We start from the raw sequence: 20,434 nt of genomic DNA, 5'->3' as shown, positions 1-20,434 counted from the left end.
TTATAAAAAATACTGAAATGCAAACTTGAAAATTGATGACGTCACGCTTCGGTAATCTATAAAGCTTTATGTTACGGGCAGTGGCGTTCCTGGGATTTTTCACAGGGAGGGCAAAACCGTCCGCCAAAAAATTTGACAAGCAAAAAAAAAAAAAAAAAAGGTCTTCAATCACAAATGAAGGATTTCGTACCAGAAAAAAATTTGACAAGCAAAAAAAAAAAAAAAAAAAAAAGGATCTTCAAGCTCGTCAGGGGGGGCAATAAAGGTCTTCAAGCTCGTCAGGGGGGGGCAGGGATACGTCCTTTGCATGGGTTGTGGCTCGTCAGGGGGGCAGACTGCCCCCTCTGCCCCCCCCCCCCCCATAGGTACGCTAGTGGTTACGGGGGCCCCATATCGATACTTGTCTACTTACTATCAGTAGGAAACTATCAAGCCATTGTCCAGTAGTCCTGACGTCCCACTCGCCTACCCAGCGATCCGTTGTGTCCTTGATAGGTGTGACAGCAGCATTGGTCATCGCAAAGGGTAAACAGATCCACTAAAAAGAATATAATAAAAACAAACGACAAAGATAAGGGGAATGAAATAAAAAGACATCCGCCAGGGCCCCTGTGATTGCAAGTTGGAATCTTCCCAAGACAATCCCCTCCCCCCCCCCCCCAACCCTGAAATCAATTTTGAACCCGGTTTCATGACTTGTGACAACTTGTCTGAAGAAAGGAATTAAGATATAAAGTATATCACTACATAGCACACTTTGCTAAAATAACTTAAGTAGATATGTCAAAATCTTGGCATGATATAAAAAAACGGAACAAAAATAATTGTTAGAAATAATCAAATGCGTAAATAAGAGTCGATATAATTTATAAAAACAAAGATAATTTCCGAACTGAAGTGTATATAATGAAACACTCAATAAAGAGGGCGGGCAGAAATCACCGCCACTGTTGACAGGGGCAGATCCAGGATTTTCCAAAATGGGGGGGGGGGGCAAATTTTACGGAGGAATATTTTGACAAGCAAAAAAAAAATGTTTTCAACCACAAATTAAGGATATTTCGTACCCGAAAAAAATTGACAAGCAAAAAAAGGTTTTCACCCACAAATTAAGCATATCTTTCAATGGCATTTGTACATTACAAATTTTAATTTTGCTTCTCAAAGGCACGTGACAGCTGTGCCCTCCCCCCCCCCCCCCCCCTCCCTGGATCCACCAGTGACTGTTGATTCATACCAGACCGAGGAATATACAGATCAGTTGGAGGATATCAGTGTAGGCCACTGAGAAAAGCCCGCCGAAGAGCGTGTATGCTGCAGCGATGCATGCCGAGATAATGACGGAAAGATTTTGATCCAGCTCTAGGATGACACTGATAGTTGATCCTATAAAGGAAGAAAAAGGAGAGGTGGGTTTCTTTAAGCAGTCCATACAAAGGTGGATGAGGGAGGGAGGAGGGGTGCGCAGAAAAGAAAGTATAAATGGGCGATTCCATGCTAGAGAAATAAGCTATTTTCGCAACATTTTTCAACCTATTGTCCAAACAAACAAAGAACTTCAATTTGTTTTGTGGTGATAATAGAGTACTACTGGGTAAACATATGAAAAATTGACAACCAACAAAATATGCTGTCCATGGGTGAATTAGAGGTGAAAATGTTGCGTGTCGTAAGGGACATTTCTGAGTCCCGTACGACACACAAAATTTTCGCCCGTAATTCAGCCTTATAATCAAATATTTTTGTTGGTAATCAGTTTTTCACATGACTACTCACTATAACTTTATCATTGACAAACAGTAATTTTTCATTGATCAAGCAATCAGTTAAGAGACTAGAAATTGTTGACAAAATGTCCCGTACGACACGTATGGAATCGCCCAAATGTGTGATTGGAAGGATTTCTTGCCCCCCCCCCCCCCCCGCTCCCAAAAAAAAACCGATGAGAGTTAAAAAAAATTACTGATGTTTGACCTCTTTTTTTTTTTTTTTTTTTTTTTTGGGGGGGGGGGGTCATTAGATTTAAAAAAAAGAAAATTAGAGGTTTTCTTTGCCCACCTTATACTAGTAATTTTTTATTCGCCGTTGCATACACATCTATTCGCACGACTATCAATATGAACTACAAAAACTACCAAATAGTTTTTCACTGATGTTTTCTTTTTTATAAATTTACATATGACTGAGACTCTAATTAGGCCTAACTCAGAACGTTTTGTGATCCACGTTCGTAAAGAGCCAAAAGGGGTTTTCGCATTTACTAATACGGGGAAACTCTCTACAACGCAACGCTTCGAAAATGCATTTGAAATCACCATGGAGAGCTGACAGGCTTTTTATTTGTCGTAAGTTGGTGGACTGGGACAGCAAATCATCCGAAGATTTGCAAATTATGTTGTTGTCAAGAGTCAAGAGATTCCGATGCTGTCCTAGCTCTCTATTGTGATTTGACTTGCATTTTAAAAGGAATCGGTGAGTTGAAGAGAGTTTCCCGGAGTAAATGCGAAAATTCGGAATTAGGCTTACCAGAAATAAGGGCGGCCCAAGGGAATTCGAAAAAGGCGTGGAGGGGGGGGGGGGTGTTTCAAAGATATTTTCTATTTCTCCCACTTTCTCGGCTTTGTTCTCTCCTCTTTTACTTCTTTGCTAATAATTTGAAACTTTTCAAATGGTGTTTTCATTCATGTGGCACATTGTAATAAGCAGGACGGAAAAACACTATCTGGATCGGATGTTAAAGTTATCATCTCTTTTATTAGAAACTATTAACCTAAAAAGATAACCCTATTGTAGCAAAAAAATATTAATGAAAACATACCTATCATAGTTATAAGCTGTACATTGATCTTCAATGACATTTTCAAAATGTTGCGCTTCCAGAAAAGCGAAATTTGAGTTACCGATAAATCAGCCCTATTCATGTCAAGGTATAGGAGTAAGAGAAAAATAGCATTACGTATTTTGCAAAAAATAGGAAAATATAATATTACCTAGCGCTGCTAAAATGGCGGCACACCACAGCAATTCTCCCGTCAATGCAGCCAAAAACAGAAGCCCGCCCATTCGGTTGCCATACTTGATCTGAAACGGGTCTATCATTGTGACGTAATTAGCTGATCTCATCTGCTTGGCGAAGAAAAGGCCATCTATGTGAATGGGAGTACGAAATATGATTAATTTGTGGTTGAAACCCTTCTTTTTTTTGCTTGTCAAATTTTATCGGGTACGAAATATTCTTTATTTGTGGTTGAAAACCTTAATTTTTTTGGGGGGCGGGGGCTTGTCAAATTTTTTCGGGTACTAAATATCCTTAATTTGTGGGTGAAAACCTTTTTTGGGGGGCTTGTCAAAATTTTCTTTCGAAAAATTCCCCCCCCCTTTTGGAAAATCCTGGATCCGCCCCTGAGTTGGTTTGACCCAATAACGATGAGCTGCGACGTATATAATGCGCCCCCCCCCCCCGTAGATCCGCCACTCTTCTGCTTGCGCGACTCCCTTAAACAGGGAAGGGGTGTTGGAGTTTGATCCACACTCCTTTTTATTTATATTTTTTTTTGGGGGGGGATCCCAAGGTGAGGGTTTAAACCCCTAACCCCCCAAGATCCGCAATTCATTACACAATTCATGGCCGCATATATATATTCTGGAATTGGAAGGAGGGGCAAACCCGTTTTTTTATACGCATGAATCGAACCCCCCCCCCCGCCCCCTCGAAACAAGTCATCATATCATACCAATTTAGCGTTCAATGTCGGATGCAAGAAGTGTGAACGCAAGGGAAGGAAATTTTTCCCTCAAAAAAGGAGGAGCAATAAAGTAAAATTGAATTCAATTATAAAAAAGTATATATAAATATAAATAAATATATGTATTTATGGTGTGATCAGTAAAAGATGCATCCACTCATCTTCCCTCAGGGGTATGATAGGTGGGAAGATGAGTGAATTGGCGCTGATTAAAGAGTGGGAGTCATGTGCCCTCTATGTTAGTTTTGGGAAAGAGAACTTCCAAACACCAAGGTCCAATCTGGACTAGTCAAAACCCTGATTGTGCGTGGGCCAATAAATTTATTGGTATTTAAAAAGATCATATAGTTGAGAGTGGATAGCTTTATCTAAGATCTTAGCCGGTACAGGTAAAAGTGAAATATGCCTAGAATTATTAACCTGATATGTATCTCCTCCTTTGAAAATTTGTATAATTTTCGCTGTTTTAAACTCTGTTGGGACCTTGGGACATTGATATTAATGAGTAATTGAATAAAAATGCGAGTGGCTCTTCTATTACGGTTGCCGCCAGCTGAAGCAGTTTTGGATGTAGGTTATCAATGCCAACTGCCTTTTCGCAGATCAGACCTTGCAATTCTTTACTAACAAATGCGACAGTTATAGGGAAAAGAAAACTGCGTTTAGGTGTCTGTAAGACTTCGAGTACAGTTTGAATAATCATTTTGCTCACTGTTGGAAGACAAATCCTCGAGTACATTGTTAATTTTTTTTCATCAAGTATATTTGATATATTTCCTTATCACTACCAAGAATTCCATTATACATGATGGGGCCCGTTGCAGAAAGAGTTGCGTTTAAACGCAAGCCAAAAAATCAATCGCAAGTCCAAAATGCGCGCTGTTGATAGGTTGAAAATTAAGTTGCGCGTGATTTTTAGAGTTGCGATTGATTGCAACTCTTTCTGCAATGGGCCCCTGAAAATGAGATAGGTACAGCGCCTGGTGTGACAGCTCGATTAACCTATTGACCACTCGGATTTTTGAAATTCCCATAGGTTTTGTAGTCATGAATCACCAGGTTCCAGTAGGCAATTGGTTAAAATAAAGGTCAACATAAGACATTTTCATGGGAAAACGTGTAAGATTCAATTTCCTGAAAGTTAAATGGCAATTGGTGAAATATACACAATGTTCAAATCCAGTCTTCCGTAACATGAAAGATATTATTGGTGATATTTTCACAAGTAAAAACGTGGCTCCAACTATCAATTTACACATAATAATGCATTCTGATTGGAACGTACAGATTTACTGCAAAATATGCTAGGGTATTGAACAGGCATTAGTGAGTTAACAAGACATGTACATGAGTCTGTAGAAAAGAAAAAGAGTCAAGATAAAATAATATAGATTTTAACAGTGACTAGAATATGAAGCATTGACCGGATTTCAAATTCAGTTTCTCGCAACTTAGCCAATGTCACACTGTTGATGCACTTTCAAAAATCTTAAGTAATTTTTGGCCCAAAATGTAATTTTCAAACTTTAAGAACAATAATGCATAATCTGAAATGATCCAACGACAGACCATGGGACTAGTCTGACATGACTAGTTAATGGATCAACTATGTTTTCCGACGGTATAAAAACGTAAATCAACCAAGTGATTTACTATTTAAGTCGTTGCTTAATTATACCCCCTCCCCTCTCCCTCTCTTTCCCTCACCCACTCAAACACACACTCACGCACATGACTCGATTGCATGAAAAAAGGCAGGGGCGGATCCAGGATTTTCGAAAAGGGGGGGGGGCAAATTTTTCGTCCCCGAACAAATTTTGAGAAAAAAAAATGACAAGCAAAAAAAAAAAGTTTTCAACCACAAATTATGGGGTTTTCGTACGCAAAAAGTTTGGCAAGCAAAAAAAAAGGTCTTCAAGTTGAAAAGAGGGGGTACACCTTTGTTTTCATGCATGGCATTTTTACATTACAAATTGTTAATTTTGCTTCTCAAAAGAAGGGGGCACGTTCCCCCTGTGCCCACCCCCTGGATCCGCGCCTGAAAAAAAGGAGAGAGACTCACTTATGACAAAACTGAGACTGTAGCCCCACGGTGCTTGGGCCCATACGAGACCCCACCCAGGGGTAAAAACGATCTCTGCTGTTCCATTGATGTAACCTCCTCCAACCCATGTAGCTGTCGAACAAACACATGGAATTATCAAATGTGACATTCGTGCATTAGTATATGAAATTCGATATCCATAGTGTTGTGAAGCATTCAAATTATTTGGCATTAAGCGTATAACCCCTATTAATGCCCCCTCACCTACTCTCTCCATTACCTTAAATGAATAATTGGTTATTATTATTAGATTATAATTACTTATCTCCGTTATATATTGCATTGTGTTGTATTTATCATTGTTATTATTAGGCCTATATTTTGTATTTTATATATTGGTTTAGATCCTGATGAAGGGCATGTGCCCGAAATCTTGATGAAGACTGGTATTGACCTTGCTACAGCCCTCTCCATACTCTTGATCTTATATATATCAGGATCTAAACCAATATATAAAATACATAATATAGGCCAACTATTAACAATAATGAATACAATACAATGCAATATATAACGGAGATAAGTAATTATAGTCTAATAATAATAATAATAACCAATTGATTATAACCAATTATACATATATCATTTATTGAAATAAATGTTTTGATAATTTATTATAAATAACAAAGGCCTATTTGAGATGGAAATTGTCCATGAATTGAACTTGACGACTATCATGCAAAATTAACAGATCCTTCGAAAATCAACCTAATCAAGCTAAGAAATGGTTTTACAACTGTTCATTCGTTCATTAATACTAATCCGTATATAATTATCAATGTAATACCAGCTAACTGTCATCTCTCTGGTAATACATGTAACAATATCAACGCCTATACAAACATTACAAAAGCTGCATGGATACATTATGAACCCGAGGAGTGATGAATATTCGTTCGTTATACGCCTGGGGAAAAATAATTGAATGGCAAAGGATCTACGTCATCATCTATTCACTAGACTTTGATATAAAAAGAATAACACAAAGTAATAAGACAAAGTGTGGATGTAAGTTGTTTTGTATGATGGCTAATTTCTGGGAATCATCTGGCAGGCGACGCGACTGGTGTAAGAGATATTGATTGGTGGAGATCACGTGATTCGAAGAAATAAGCATAATAAGAGTGAACTTAGAATGGATAGCAATTCAATTGATTCTTAGAATTGAAAAAGAACAGCTTTCATGATTAAGAAAAACTAGGCCAAATGATTGATTTGGTATCAAAAGCATACACTCTAAAAATCAAAGATTTAAAATTAATCTAGATCGGTTGTGGATAGTGACCAGCCGAATGTTGGATTTATTTTAAATCTTTAGGATTAACTTTCAAATCTCAAAAGATTTCAATTCAAATCTTTTAGATTTATATTTAAATCTACAAGTTTTAAAACTAAATCTAATCTTCGGCTGGTCACTATTCACAGCCGATCTAGATTTATTTTAAATCCTTGATTTTTAGATTGTACGTTGGTTTATTTATCTTATTTTATTTATTTTTTAATTCATTTATTTATTTTTATTTTTGTTTATTCTTTTTTTCTATTCTTCATTTTTTGGGGGAGGGTCTTAATCATCCCCAAAACTCCATTATACTTGTATGCACATCTCATGAAGCATTAACTGGATATCGATGTATATAGGCCAGTATACCCATCGTCGGAAATGAGTTTAATTTCGACTTAGTTTTGATCCCGCTCTTTCAATTCTTAGAATAGGCTAGAGCCCTGAAGACATTCATAGAAGTTTGATGAATTAGAAGACTGGAGATTTATATCATTTCTACAGTATCCATATTATTGCCTATTAATCAGAGAGTCAATTCTATTACTGTTTATACCATGTATACGGGGCCCTGGGAACAATTTGTATTTTTACTGGGGGTGCTGATATAAATTATAAAAGAAAAAAAAGGTTTTCACTACCAAATCGGGGTCACCTTTGTCCAAAGAAATTTCAAAAGCCCAAAGGGAGGGGGGGGTTCAATAAAAAATGGAAATCAAATTGGTCCCTAGAAACTTGAAAAAAGAGGGTTTCACAACAAAATGAAGGTCATTTCTCAAATTTTACACACCGTCCAGAATACCTGGGGGTGCTTTTGATGGAGAATAATCCACACAGCACCCTCAGCACCCCCGCTGTTTATGGGGCGTTGCAAGAGTTGTGTCTTAATAATTTAAATCGAGCGCTTAAGTGGGGGCGTTGCGCGAAAAACGCATTGTAATTGGGCGGTAATCAATAAATTTGCAAAATAAGTTGTATGAGTGACTTGCGCTTGACTTTTTTCTGTTCGTTTATATATTTGATTTGGGATTGAACGCAAGCTTCTGTCCACGTCCCATGTATATGTCCTTTCAACCTGTCAATGGTTATTTTCAGGGGCGGATCCAGGATTTTCCAAAGGGGGCACATTTTCCGAGGATTAATTTGACAAGCAAAGAAAAAAAGTCGTCATGTTCAAAAGTGCGGGGGGGGGGGCACACTTCTATTTAAACGGTATTTTTACATTACGCTTTGCCCCCCCCCCCTCGATCCACCAGTGGTTATTTCGAATGCAAGCACATTCTAAAAAAAGAGGTGGGACGCTATGAATTTTTCTTTAAAAAGACCGAGGAGAGGCAGCTGTTTTAAAACGGGTTGAAAACATTGTCATCCCTCGACCCTTTTCGCCTTATTCATGTTATATATGTGTTTTTAGAGTGTATATTTGAAATATTGAACAAGTGATGCAGTAAAACTTACATAATATATATTCCCATTTTTCACAAAATATTTTCAAAAGAGTTTGCCAAAGCTGTTTTGAATGTGATTGGTTATAACATCAATCCATCTGCCCTTGGGGTGCACTCTAATAATGGTTCATAAAGTTCATTCAGGGGTTACATTAATAAACAACTTTTTTATATTGCATTTTTGCATGGGTTCGTGTAAGACTCACCAATCAACGTAAAAAGGCCAACACCCCAGCCAAAATCCCTGTCTGCTACCATTGCTCTCTCCGTATTAGCAGACCCTTTGATCTTCCTGGATGCCCATATTCCGACAGCGAAGATGAGTAGATAGAACACCACCAGCGCCGCCACTCCGCCCCACTGGATAGCCATGACGCGAACAATGGCGTGGACTGACCGAACGTGCCGAAAATGCCAGTAGATATATAGGCCTGTTCGAAATTTCCTGGTCCAAGCGAAAACACAGATTACAAAAATGAAAATCTTCCTTTTATGCAATAACATTCTTTCGTCTTTTCTCTTTTATCTTCCATTTTCCCACCTCTCTATTTTCTCCCCACCCCCTTGAAAAACTGACAGGGGTGGTCGTCACCAGCCCCCCCCCCCTTGCCGCCGTGATGCGTCCCTACGTGTATTGCAGATACCTATTGAAGTTCAAAACCGACAGATTGGTTGCTGATCATTGTATTTAAGCCCAGGGTAACATCTTTTGGGTGGCAAAATAAATGTTGAGGTCCCCAGATTTAAGCGCTAACACCAATGTGTGCTGAAAGAGCTATAGACGACTGGTATTTGTATATCGAGATTTCTTTGTAGTCGACGATGACAAGATTGATAATATGTCACAGATTCATGAAAACATAATGTACATGTACATGTATCATGCGTATATAGCCCTATTGTCAGGGATCGTGATAAATGACTGCTCCAAAACAGAATCATTTTCCTGATTTAAAGATGAAAAGAGACATTTTAAATCATGGATTTATTTGAATTCAACCGTTTGCCTCGTGACGCCAGACATGATGATTATTCTGGGGTGACTTTACTCCCGAAGTTTTCTGTAAAGAATAGATGACACCGAATAACAAATCCAGCTTCGTATTTCTAAAGAAGTACAATAGAATAATGTATTTATGTGCATGATATGCCGCCAGTTTCATGGGCCATGTTTTTTGTGGGGGGGGGGGGGGCGGGAATTCAATGAGTCAAACTTCGCAGGGGCAAGCGCCTGGGGAGGCAGTGGTCACGCAGCATTTACATGATATAGTGAAAAGAGTGCAAGTGAAAGAATGGAGGGGAACAATTGAGGGAAAAATTAGAAGAAAAAAATAAACAAGGCAAGAGTGATGTCTGGGTCGATCGTCTAAACACCTATAACACTCCTATAATCTAATCAAGAAAAAATGACGTCTTCCCCTCGAACCACTCCCCCTTTCAAAATATCCCGGGTCCCGTTGCATAAAACTGTTGCCATAATAAGATTGGCAAATAAACATAAACTCTGGCAAACAAAATTATGCCATTGAAACTTACACATTAAACAAAATTCCAGAGTTTTTTATATTTTGTTTTATGCAACAGGCCCCCTTGCGTCGTCTCTGTTAAATGTTCACCCTACAAGCTGCAGTTACACTATTTATAAGGTCATATCATGCACATCGAACATGGCAAAAAAAAATTGCCAGCGTTTTTTTTTTTCTTTCTTTCTTTTATGCAACAGGCCTCTGGCGTCGTCTCTGTTTCCTGCAGTTACACGATTTAAGGTCACATCACGCACATTGAGCATGTTTATGTTCAGGTTGCATACATTGTAATTATGTTCAACGCATTGAACTTGCAACAACAAAAATCTGACAGGTTTCGAAATACAGAGCCTGACACCTTTCCCACGACACAATACATTTTGTTTCTTATTCTTAAGAGCAATCGGATCTGATATCTAACCAAAAATAAATATTGTCCCTTGTGGCATCAAAGATTCTATTAATTTAACTTTCTTGATGTCCCATTTTTTTTAAGACACCGTGATCTCAGTTGACCTTGAAGTAAGTGTCATGTTAGAGATATAAGACCCGTCAAGGTTGATCCAAGTTTATTTGACGTCTTACGGGTCTGTAAAAATAGCAAATATTTTTTTAATCATTTCAGAATATATTCAGATGGTTGTTTGATCGTGCTCACTAGAATGGAGTTTTATGAGACTCTTATTTTACAAGTAATGTAAACAAAAAAACTTTATCATTTGAAAATATTTACGAATTGTCAATATGAACGTGCTTTATTAAAGCCTATACATTTGGGTGAAACACCCGGTAAATCTAGTAAATATGGCCCATAGTAAACTTCTGAATTAATTGTCATATAAAATTGAAAATTATATACCATAAATCTAACAAATAAACCGTAAAGCAACTGTTGTGTGAAAAATGCGATCTATAAACTGGGATAAAACACGTTAAGTTTGGAATGAAAAGGTATTTACTTACTAAAAAAATTCGGGCCTCCAACATTTTGCCTTTTTAATGCGAGTGTTGAAATAAAGGTGTCAATCCGACCGTGTCGACGAGCAAGTGGAGCTGTATTTTCACCACTTTTTATTGATAAATAATCAATCATTCGAATATCGGCATCCCTTTTAATTACAATAATTTTGTGTACTGAAAGCGTCATTGACGCAGTGATTAGACTTGAATAAATATTTACAATAAATACAACTCTCCTTTAATGGTTTTATAAATTCTTAATTTACAAGAGCTTAGGAAATATGTGTAACTAGATTTCGCAATATATATATACATACCAGTGGCGTACCTAGGATTTTCCACAGGGGGGGGGGGCAAAATCGGCCGCCAAAAAAATTGACAAGCCCAAAAAAAAAAAAAAGGTCTTCAATAAAAAAATAAAGGTTTTCGTACCAGAAAAAAAATTGACAAGCAAAAAAAAAAAAAAAAAAAAAAAGGTCTTCAATAAAAAAAAAAAAAGGTTTTCGTACCAGAAAAAAAATTGACAAGCAAAAAAAAAAAAAAAAAAAAAAGGGTCTTCAAGCTCGTCAGGGGGGCAATAAAGGTCTTCAAGCTCGTCAGGGGGGGCAAAAAAGGTCTTTTAAGCGCGTCAGGGGGGCAGGTATATGTCTTTTGTATGGGTTGTGGCTCGTCAGGGGGGCAGAGTGCCCCCCTGCCCCCCCCCGTAGGTACGCTAGTGATACATACATATTATATATATGAAGAGCTAACTTGCAAAGGGGTTAGGTCCATTTTTCATGAAATTTGATTTTTTGTTGTCTCAATATATATATTTTTAGTAGCTCTATATAAGATGATAGCAACGAAAAGTTGAAATTACTATTAAAAAGTGAACTAAAATGGCAAAGAAAAATCACTTTTTTTTTCAAAAGGGGTTAGGTCCATTTCAGTTTGGTTGCAAAAGGGGTTAGGTCCACACAAATTTTTTTTGGGAAAAGAATATTTAAAAAAATATGAAGACAGGTAGATTTCTTGTTTTTTTCAATTTTATGTTTTCATAGTAGGATATCATGAACATTTAGTTTCGCATAAGAATATATTGCAATATGGGAGAATAAAAAATGATTTTCTCGGAGTGGACTGGCCTAACCCCTTTTGCAACCAAACTCTTCTGAAGAGCTCATTTGTCAAAAGGGGTTAGGTCCATTTTTCATAAATTTTATTGTTTTCTGTCTCAAAACCTCTAAAATTTTAGACGCTCTGATGATACCAAAGAAAGTGTGAAATTCACATGAAAACGTGAATAAAAGTGGGAAAGAAAAATCACTTTTTTAATCAAAAGAGATTGGATTCATTTCAGTTTGCTTGCAAAAGTGCAAAAGGGGTTAGGTCCACTATGATGATTTAAAAAAATATATATACAGTAGATTGAAAAAAAAATTGAAGACAGGTAGATTTCTTTTACATCCAATTTTATGTCCACATGACAGGGTAGTACATCATGACAATGAAGTTTCTCATAAAAATATTGCAATAAGTGAAAATAAAAAACATGTTTTTTCTCGGAATGGTTCAAAGTGGACCTAACCCCTTTTGCAACCAAACTCTTCGTATATATATAATATCTCCCGTGGGCCAAATGAGAAAAGATAATTGGGTACTACATGCACTAGCGGATCCAGGGGGGGGGGGTGCACAGCCGCCCCCCCCCCCCTTTGAGAGGCACAATTAAAATTTGTAATGTAAAAATGCAGTTAAAACAGAAGTGTGCCCCCTTTCGAAAGTGAAGACCTTTTTTTTTTAGCTTGTCAATTTTTTTTTGCGAACGTTTTCTTCTTAATTTTTGGTTGAAACCCTTTTTTTTTTTTTTTGGCTTGTCAATTTTTTTTCTCGGGGAAAATGTGCCACCACCTTTCGAAAAATCCTGGATCCGCCCCTGACTACAGTCATGTACTAGGAGCCGATCTAGGATTTCGTATAGAAGATGTAGCATACAGATGTTCTTTTAGAAATTCTGACAAGATAAGATAGAGTTATTTCTCAAAAGCAATTTAAAAAAAATCACATCAAGGGGGTACTTAAAAAAGTAGTAAGTTTATCGCACAGAGGGAACGGAGTGAACGCGTGCTTCCTCTCTTAGTTTATCTCACACTCGCACAATTATGCGCTGCCGTAAGCAATTTTAAAACAAATGTATAATCGGGATCGGGAGACAGACCAATTTCTGCAGCATTTGTAAAGAATCGTCATTAATTTAAAAGACATGTAACTTCTGAGGGCGGCCTTTTTTTTTTTGGGGGGGGGGTAGAAAACACAAAAAAGGATGAAAGGGGGAATTAAGAATCCCGTAATCTTTATCATAGTACTTAAGGTAAACGCAACATGAAGGGATATCTGACGGGGTACCGCAATTTCTGTAGCTCGGTCGCTTCGCTTTCTTGAGGATGTGAGGATATGAATGCATAGGGGCCTACATCTAAAAACTTAAAAACTTTTCTACAACAGTTCTCAAATCATATAACAATTAAAAGCGTTGTGGCCCAGCGGATTAGTCTCCAGACCTTGAAACAGAGGGTCATGGGTTCAAATCCCAGCCGTTACGTAGTTTCCTTCAGCAAGAAATGTATCCACATTGTGCTGCACTCAACCCATGTATGTGAATGGGTACCTGGCAGGAATTTATTCCTTGAAATGCCGAGCGTTGGAAAGGCTGCTTGAGCTAAAGCCGGGGTAATAATATCCAAGTCCTTGGAAGCGCATAGAGACGTTATTCATAATGTGTTATGGGCTATGCAAGAACTGACTACTATTATTATTATTTAAAAAAAAAAGGAATATTTTTTGTAAACACTAGCTACTAGAGGTATAACTGGATTCGTAAAGCGTTTTTGCCAGAGAATAAAAAGCGCAACTTTTATCACCTCAGCTTTTTCTCGAGCTACAATATCAGTGCTCAGCGCTCACTTTCATTCAATTCTACCGGGTACCCATTTCATATGTTTAATACTCATAGGTTGAGTGCAGCAAAAAGTGGATCATTTTCTGCTGAAGGAAATTACGCCAGTCATGCCATGGCTGCCGGCATGGCTTGGATTTGAACCCATGGCTTTCTGTTTTAAAGACCGAAGCCACAATTAAGTCATATATGGGAAAGCAAGTCTCCTTTCGGACTTGGAAAACTTCATAAACGCCAAGGCCATGGGAACGATTTTTTTTGCTGGGGGTGCTGAAGTAAATGAACTAAATTTGACAAGCAAAAAAAAAATAAATCACTAAAAACTTAAGGTCGTTTTGGTCCCAATAAATATTTGACAAGCAATACAAACAGGAAAGTTTCAACACAAAATGTTGGTCAGTTTCAATGTATTTCTCCAATTTGACACACCTACCTGGGCCCCGTCTTACAACTATGGACGGCCATAACGTCAACATGTATTATTCATGTTTGTTCAAAATATTTTCCAACTATGATATATATTCATGCATTCATTGTTTTCTTGAAAATTCACTGTGCTTCTCTTTGTTTGCAAAGGACATTGTGCAAATTTCCTGTAGAAAAAAAATGACACTGATGGATTTCCATAGAGTTACAATTGATTGGATCAATCGTAACTCTTTGTAAGATGGGGCACAGAATTCCAGGGGGTGCTGCCTACGGAGAATAGTACAATGAAGCACCCTCGCTTCCCACGGCCATGATAAACGCTACGGACATGTATTAATCATATATCTTAACGGGATTCTGTAATACTTATTAACAATTAACAAATATTAACAATTCAACAACATTTTGTGTTGAGATGTGAATTTTGTATATGTCCAAAGTAATTATGTGAGTTTTCCGAAACTAAACGGGAACTTTCAATACAACACTACTGTATATAGCAACGATAACTTCTAATTAGTGATGTTAGTCAGTGTTTATTATTTCATTTCAAAATTTTGTTTCATGGAAAGCGTTCATATCACTAGCGTACCTACGGGGGGGGGGGAGGGGGGGGGGCAGAGGGGCAGTCTGCCCCCCCCTGACGAGCTTGAAAGACCTTTTTGCCCCCCCTGACGAAAATCCTGGAAAATCCTAGGTACGCCACTGGTTCATATATAATATATATATGTGTGATGGTGAGGGTGTGTTTGGGTGTACATACATGATTATGTACATATAAAGATATCCTGTAAATAAGTTATAGGATCAGCTATTTCATTGTGAAAATAACAGAATAATAATAAAAATCATTGGTGAAGGTTTGAGGAAAATTTATCAAGGATTAAGAAAGCTATTTGAGTTTTTAAGTTTTTGAATTGTGACGTCATATACTAGCAGCTGCCCCATAAGTTACATAACATACAATGCATGAATTTCAATTATCTCGTCTCTTTTCTCTTTAGAAATGGCTGTGAAATGATTAGTCTATTGATATATGCTTTTTTATTCTTTGAGGGATTTTTCTCAAACTTTCGACAATAATTTTTATTATTTTTTCTGCTATTTTTACAACAAACTTTTTTTGTCGTGGTGACCTTCCCCTTTAATGTCTATATTCCTTGTATCTCTCTAGTCCCAAACAAAAAATATAATATTTTAAAAGTTTGATATCATGGTGTTAAACAGATCATGAGAAACGTAGACTTTTATGTCTTTAAAAAAATTACAAAATGCATGTATCCAGTGCAACTTTTTCCCCAAAAACCTGAAATTGATATCATACAACAGTCAGATTTAAGATAAACCAAAAGAAAAAAAATGTCAAAAAAAATCAAGTAAACAATTTTTATTTTTACAATTTATAGTATTAAGTATACAATTCAATTATAGTACAAAATAAAGCAAGTAAAATAAATCGTGAAAACTCACCCGCTGGAGCTAGTGCAAAGAGCAGTTCAACGTTCAGTCGACAGTGGCACTGAATGACTTTGCATGACTGTTCCATTCACATTATCAGTCACGTTCATGGTGGAACTTAAAATGATGTGATCCGCCCATCGTTCGGGTGCATTTTTTATGTTTGTCCGTCGATCCTTATTGCCCGTTTTCCATGAAGTATAAATCATTTGATTTTATACTGTATCTTTAGCTGACATCAAATCTTATGTCATGAACAGAATTGGGGCATATTAAAGGAAATTCGATGGGATTTTTTATATTTGAAAGAACGCCCTTGGCACGATAATGTTGCAACAGTACTGTGCACTTTCGTATAGAACTAAAATATTCATCAATCGTAATAATAGTTTTTCTCCTTTCATTACTGGGGAAGCGAATTAATGGCTTTACCAATTCTTGGGTATAATGTATTATCCGTTTATCAATGATGTTGCCATGTGAAAATCTAGATTAAAAGAAAATATCATAAATACAATTATTATCTGTCATTATTTATTTGGATATATTTAATATTTTTCAGCCAGGAGTACCTCTTTAATTATCTTCGGAGCAGGTAAAGGCGCAGGCCCCCTCCCCCATCAACCGATAAGCCATCTTTTCAAGAATCATAAGGATTGCGTGATAATAATCTTCTTTTGTTTTGTTTGGTTTCATGATTTTATAGAACATGTGACAAGCATTTTCTGCCCTTCAAAATGAATCAGCATTATTGTAGACTTCACCGAGAGAAAAGAGTGCACGTGCTATAAAAACCCATCGACTTCTGATGTTATAAGCATTTTGTCTCTTCTTGAAGTTTTCATTATTGTTCAATATTAGTTTTTTTACCTCTTTGATTTTTTAATGCAACATTTCGGATTAAACGAGAGTTCACTGAGCTCATGCTTAAAGACCATTTTGTTTAAGCACAATGATTCAAGTCGCTGGCGGATCCACGGGGGGGGGGGGTACAGCTGGCTCATGCCCCCCCCTTCTTTGAGAGGCACAATTAAAACTTGTAATGTACAAATGCCGTTAAAACGCAAGTGTGCCCCCCCCCCCCCTTGAAAGTGAGGACCTTTTTTTTGCTTGTCAGTTTTTTGTGGACGAAATGTACTTAATTTTTGTTTGGAAACCATTTTTTTTTGCTTGTCAAATTTTTCCTCGGGAAAATGTGCTCCCCCCTTTGGAAAATCATTATTGAGGCAAGAGACTTGAAGAAAGCTGGGTACAGTTGGTCCATAGTCTTGTATGCAGGTTTAATGATTCATGAATGTTCTAAATAAATCACTGTCAAAGTATATTGTCACGCTTTCCATTCATCTATCCATGACCTGGGTCCCGTAATACAAAGGTTAGCAATTAATCGTACGCTTGATTTTTACGATTGATTGTACATTAAAGTCTATGGAATCAATCGTAGAAAAATGTTGTACGATCATTGCTAAGCTTTGTGTTAAGCCCCTTTCACAATTGACGTACGACCATTTGCGACCTTTTGGTCGTGCGACAGGCTGCAACAGGCATCAATCGCTAGTCATCTCATAAGATCGCACAGAGGCTTTCACAGTTGCAACAGCTGTCGTACAACAAAAACAACCAGTAAACCCCGTTGCACGAGTAAGTCGCATATGCTCTTATTGTGCTCGTGCGATCACATGCGAGTGTTGCACGAGGGATTGCGAGTGGAACGGTCGCATACATGCGAATGAAACGGTAATGCAATGTTGTAAGCAGTTGCGATCGGTCTTGCAACAGTCTTATGGCCCATATTATTATCGCAACCAGTCGCAAGACAGGTCTCTGTACATTTAGGTTGCTTGCACATGTGCAAGTGTTGTACGACCTCCAGTCAAGTAAATGCGACAACTTAGTTGTGCCACCTCTCGCACCAAGTCGTACAACGTTGAACAACACTCGCACGATGATCGCCCGACCGATGGTACGACCCCGGGTACGGCCTGATGCGAGTGAATCGATCGTATTTGATCGCGTTCGGATTTTGAACATGTTCAAAGTTCAGATGTGACCATTCACGACCACCTCCGACCACCTCGACTTTGTGCGATTGTCTACAACGACTGCGAGTGCTCGTAAGACACCAAGGGATCGATCGTGCAACAACAAGAAAAAACTGTTGCAGGCGGTCGTAAACTGGTCGGACGTCAATTGTGAAAGGGGCTGAACGGTCGCATACATTCGAATGCAACGGTAGTGGAATGTTATAAGCTGTAATTTCGATCGGTCTTGTAACAGTCTTATATTATCGCACCCAGTCGCAAGACTGGTCTCTGTAGGTCTCCAGCACATGTGCAAGTGTTGTACGACCTCCAGTCGACTAAATGCGACTATACTTAGTTGTGCCACCTCTCGCACCAAGTCGTACAACGTTGAACAACACTCACACGATGATCGCCCGACTGATGGTACGACCTGTTGCGAGTGAATCAATCGTATTTGATCGCGTTTGGATTTTGAACATGTTCAAAGTTCAGATGCGACCAGTCACGATCACCTCCGACCACCTCGAGTTTGTGCGATTGTCTACAACGACTGCGAGTGCTCGTAAGACACCAAGGGATCGATCGTGCAACAACAAGAAAAAACTGTTGTAGGTGGTGGTAAACAGGTCGTACGTCAATTGTGAAAGGGGCTTTACGGGCCCCAGTCTATGTTAATACCATTCTCAAAGGAAAGAGTCACTCCAGGGCCCCCATAAGGTTAGCGCGATCAATCGCTAAATGAACGGACCAACTGAGATCAACGTTACATGCGTTTTTAGTTCAAATGAGTGACCAGGAACCAATCAGAAGTGTTCTTTCATATCATACGGGACCAAGAAAGCATAAAACCCAAGTGAAAGAAGAAACATAACACTAAAGAACTGTTTATCAATGACTAAAGATGCTTTATGCCCAAACTCGGCTAACACAAGTCATGTACCCAGGTGGTGATGTACGTGGGGGAGGCAAAAGGAAAATCTGCCTCCTCCCCCTTTGGGGACTGTTATGATTTGGAAAATGTTCCATGACATTTGCTCCGGCGACAATTACTCCGCTCTAAATTCACCACACTAATCGAATGAACAACTTCAACCCTGGGTTTATATATATACCCTAACCCTGCATCTTACTCTTAGACGAAATTAAGCAGGAGCAAATGTCGTGTCATCCAGGAGGAGTGGGCCTAAAAATAAAGCCCCTTTCAAAATTGGTGGTGCGACTGCTAAAACCGTTGTGATTCTGCGCAACATATATTGTGACCAGATGGGGACCAACTGATCGCAAACGATCGCACGAGCAATTGTGAAAGCCCTTTTAGTGGAAGTTCTTTCGATGGCGGTGATAATTTGACCTCTATTTTTCCGATAGTCAGAAAATGCTGCACCCTTCCTCACGACTATTTGCAAATCCTGACTCGGACACTTCATGCACGCACCAACATAACGTGCATACAAGAAAATCGGAAATCAAGAACTCATCAGGTTGATATTCTGTTGGAAATACAATACAAACCTTTATTTTTTTTTCAAAATAAGATGTTTACACAATTAAGGAACATTTTGATTACTAAATCAGTGTACAATCAACATAATCAAATGAGGACGAGAATGGGTAGTATTTTACAACGCGGTTAAAAAAGAGACGGCCGGAAAGAGGTAATGAAATTTGAATTTTCAACGTTTATGCCTGGAGTTTTGCAAGTTGATTCTTGTTAATGCATTAAAGGAAGAGAGTTCTAATTCATATTTTTAGAGCATGCATCACAATCATGTAAGAGATAATACCTCGGTCACATTTGCTCTACGGCGTGGCGAAAACAGCCGTATTAATATTTTTTTGTACCAGCTACATATAGGTGGTTTTTTAAAACCGGCTGTTTTCGGATCGCCGTAAGGCCGCCTTAGAGCAAATGTGACCGAGGTATAAATGAACAGTAACTTAAGTCTTACCAACATGCACACTTATTATTAGATCTTTATTATTATTATTAGATTATTACATCTTTTTGACTTAGCATTCTAGCATATATAGGCTATTCGATATATAGACAACGCTATGTTTCATCTTTCTGACTTAGCATTCTAGCATATATTCGATATAGACAACGCTATGTTACATCTTTATGACTTAGCATTCTAGCATATATTCGATGTAGACAACGCTATGTTACATCTTTCTGACTTAGCATTCTAGCATATATTCGATATATAGACAATGCTTTGTTACATCTTTCTGACTTAGCATTCTAGCATATATTCATTTCTTTACTTATTTATTAGAATATTCGAGTGTATTCGAGTGCAAAAGATCAGTAGAAAAATGGTTTTCGTCACTGACCCAATGCAATGGATTCACAGTATGGCAAAAACATTGAAAACACGGTTTCATGTTATGCTAAGATGATATATGATTATACTGAAGAAAATAAATGATTGGCTATACGTCATGCATAATGAGATAAATGAGCGAACATTGAATTACATAAACCATAACATGAAAATATACCAAACATATTTCATTTT

The 20,434-nt window shown here is 37.9% G+C and overlaps 1 protein-coding gene across 2 annotated transcripts in view; it reads right to left on the bottom strand.

The window, feature by feature from the left end:
• The window catches only part of LOC129278778 (high affinity choline transporter 1-like), a 24,135-nt gene extending 8,149 nt beyond the window's left edge, over positions 1-15,986 (bottom strand). Inside the window, exons 1-6 of one of the 2 annotated variants that reach the window (XM_064111218.1) lie at positions 15,901-15,986; positions 8,787-9,025; positions 5,809-5,922; positions 2,991-3,146; positions 1,238-1,386; positions 413-538 (exon numbers count right to left, since the gene is read on the bottom strand). In XM_064111218.1, the coding sequence (XP_063967288.1) occupies positions 413-538; positions 1,238-1,386; positions 2,991-3,146; positions 5,809-5,922; positions 8,787-8,952 (711 nt within the window). In that variant the 5' untranslated portion in view covers positions 8,953-9,025; positions 15,901-15,986. Of the gene's footprint in view, positions 1-412; positions 539-1,237; positions 1,387-2,990; positions 3,147-5,808; positions 5,923-8,786; positions 9,072-15,900 lie in introns of those variants that run through there. The other variant, XM_064111219.1, reaches the window with a different exon arrangement.
• Between the last annotated feature and the right edge of the window lie 4,448 nt (positions 15,987-20,434).

The sequence above is a fragment of the Lytechinus pictus genome, chromosome 16 (assembly GCF_037042905.1).
Source record: "Lytechinus pictus isolate F3 Inbred chromosome 16, Lp3.0, whole genome shotgun sequence".
In the NCBI taxonomy this organism is placed as follows: domain Eukaryota; kingdom Metazoa; phylum Echinodermata; class Echinoidea; order Temnopleuroida; family Toxopneustidae; genus Lytechinus; species Lytechinus pictus.
Note: the sequence above shows the minus strand (reverse complement) of the source record. Positions and strands in the feature narration are given on the sequence as shown.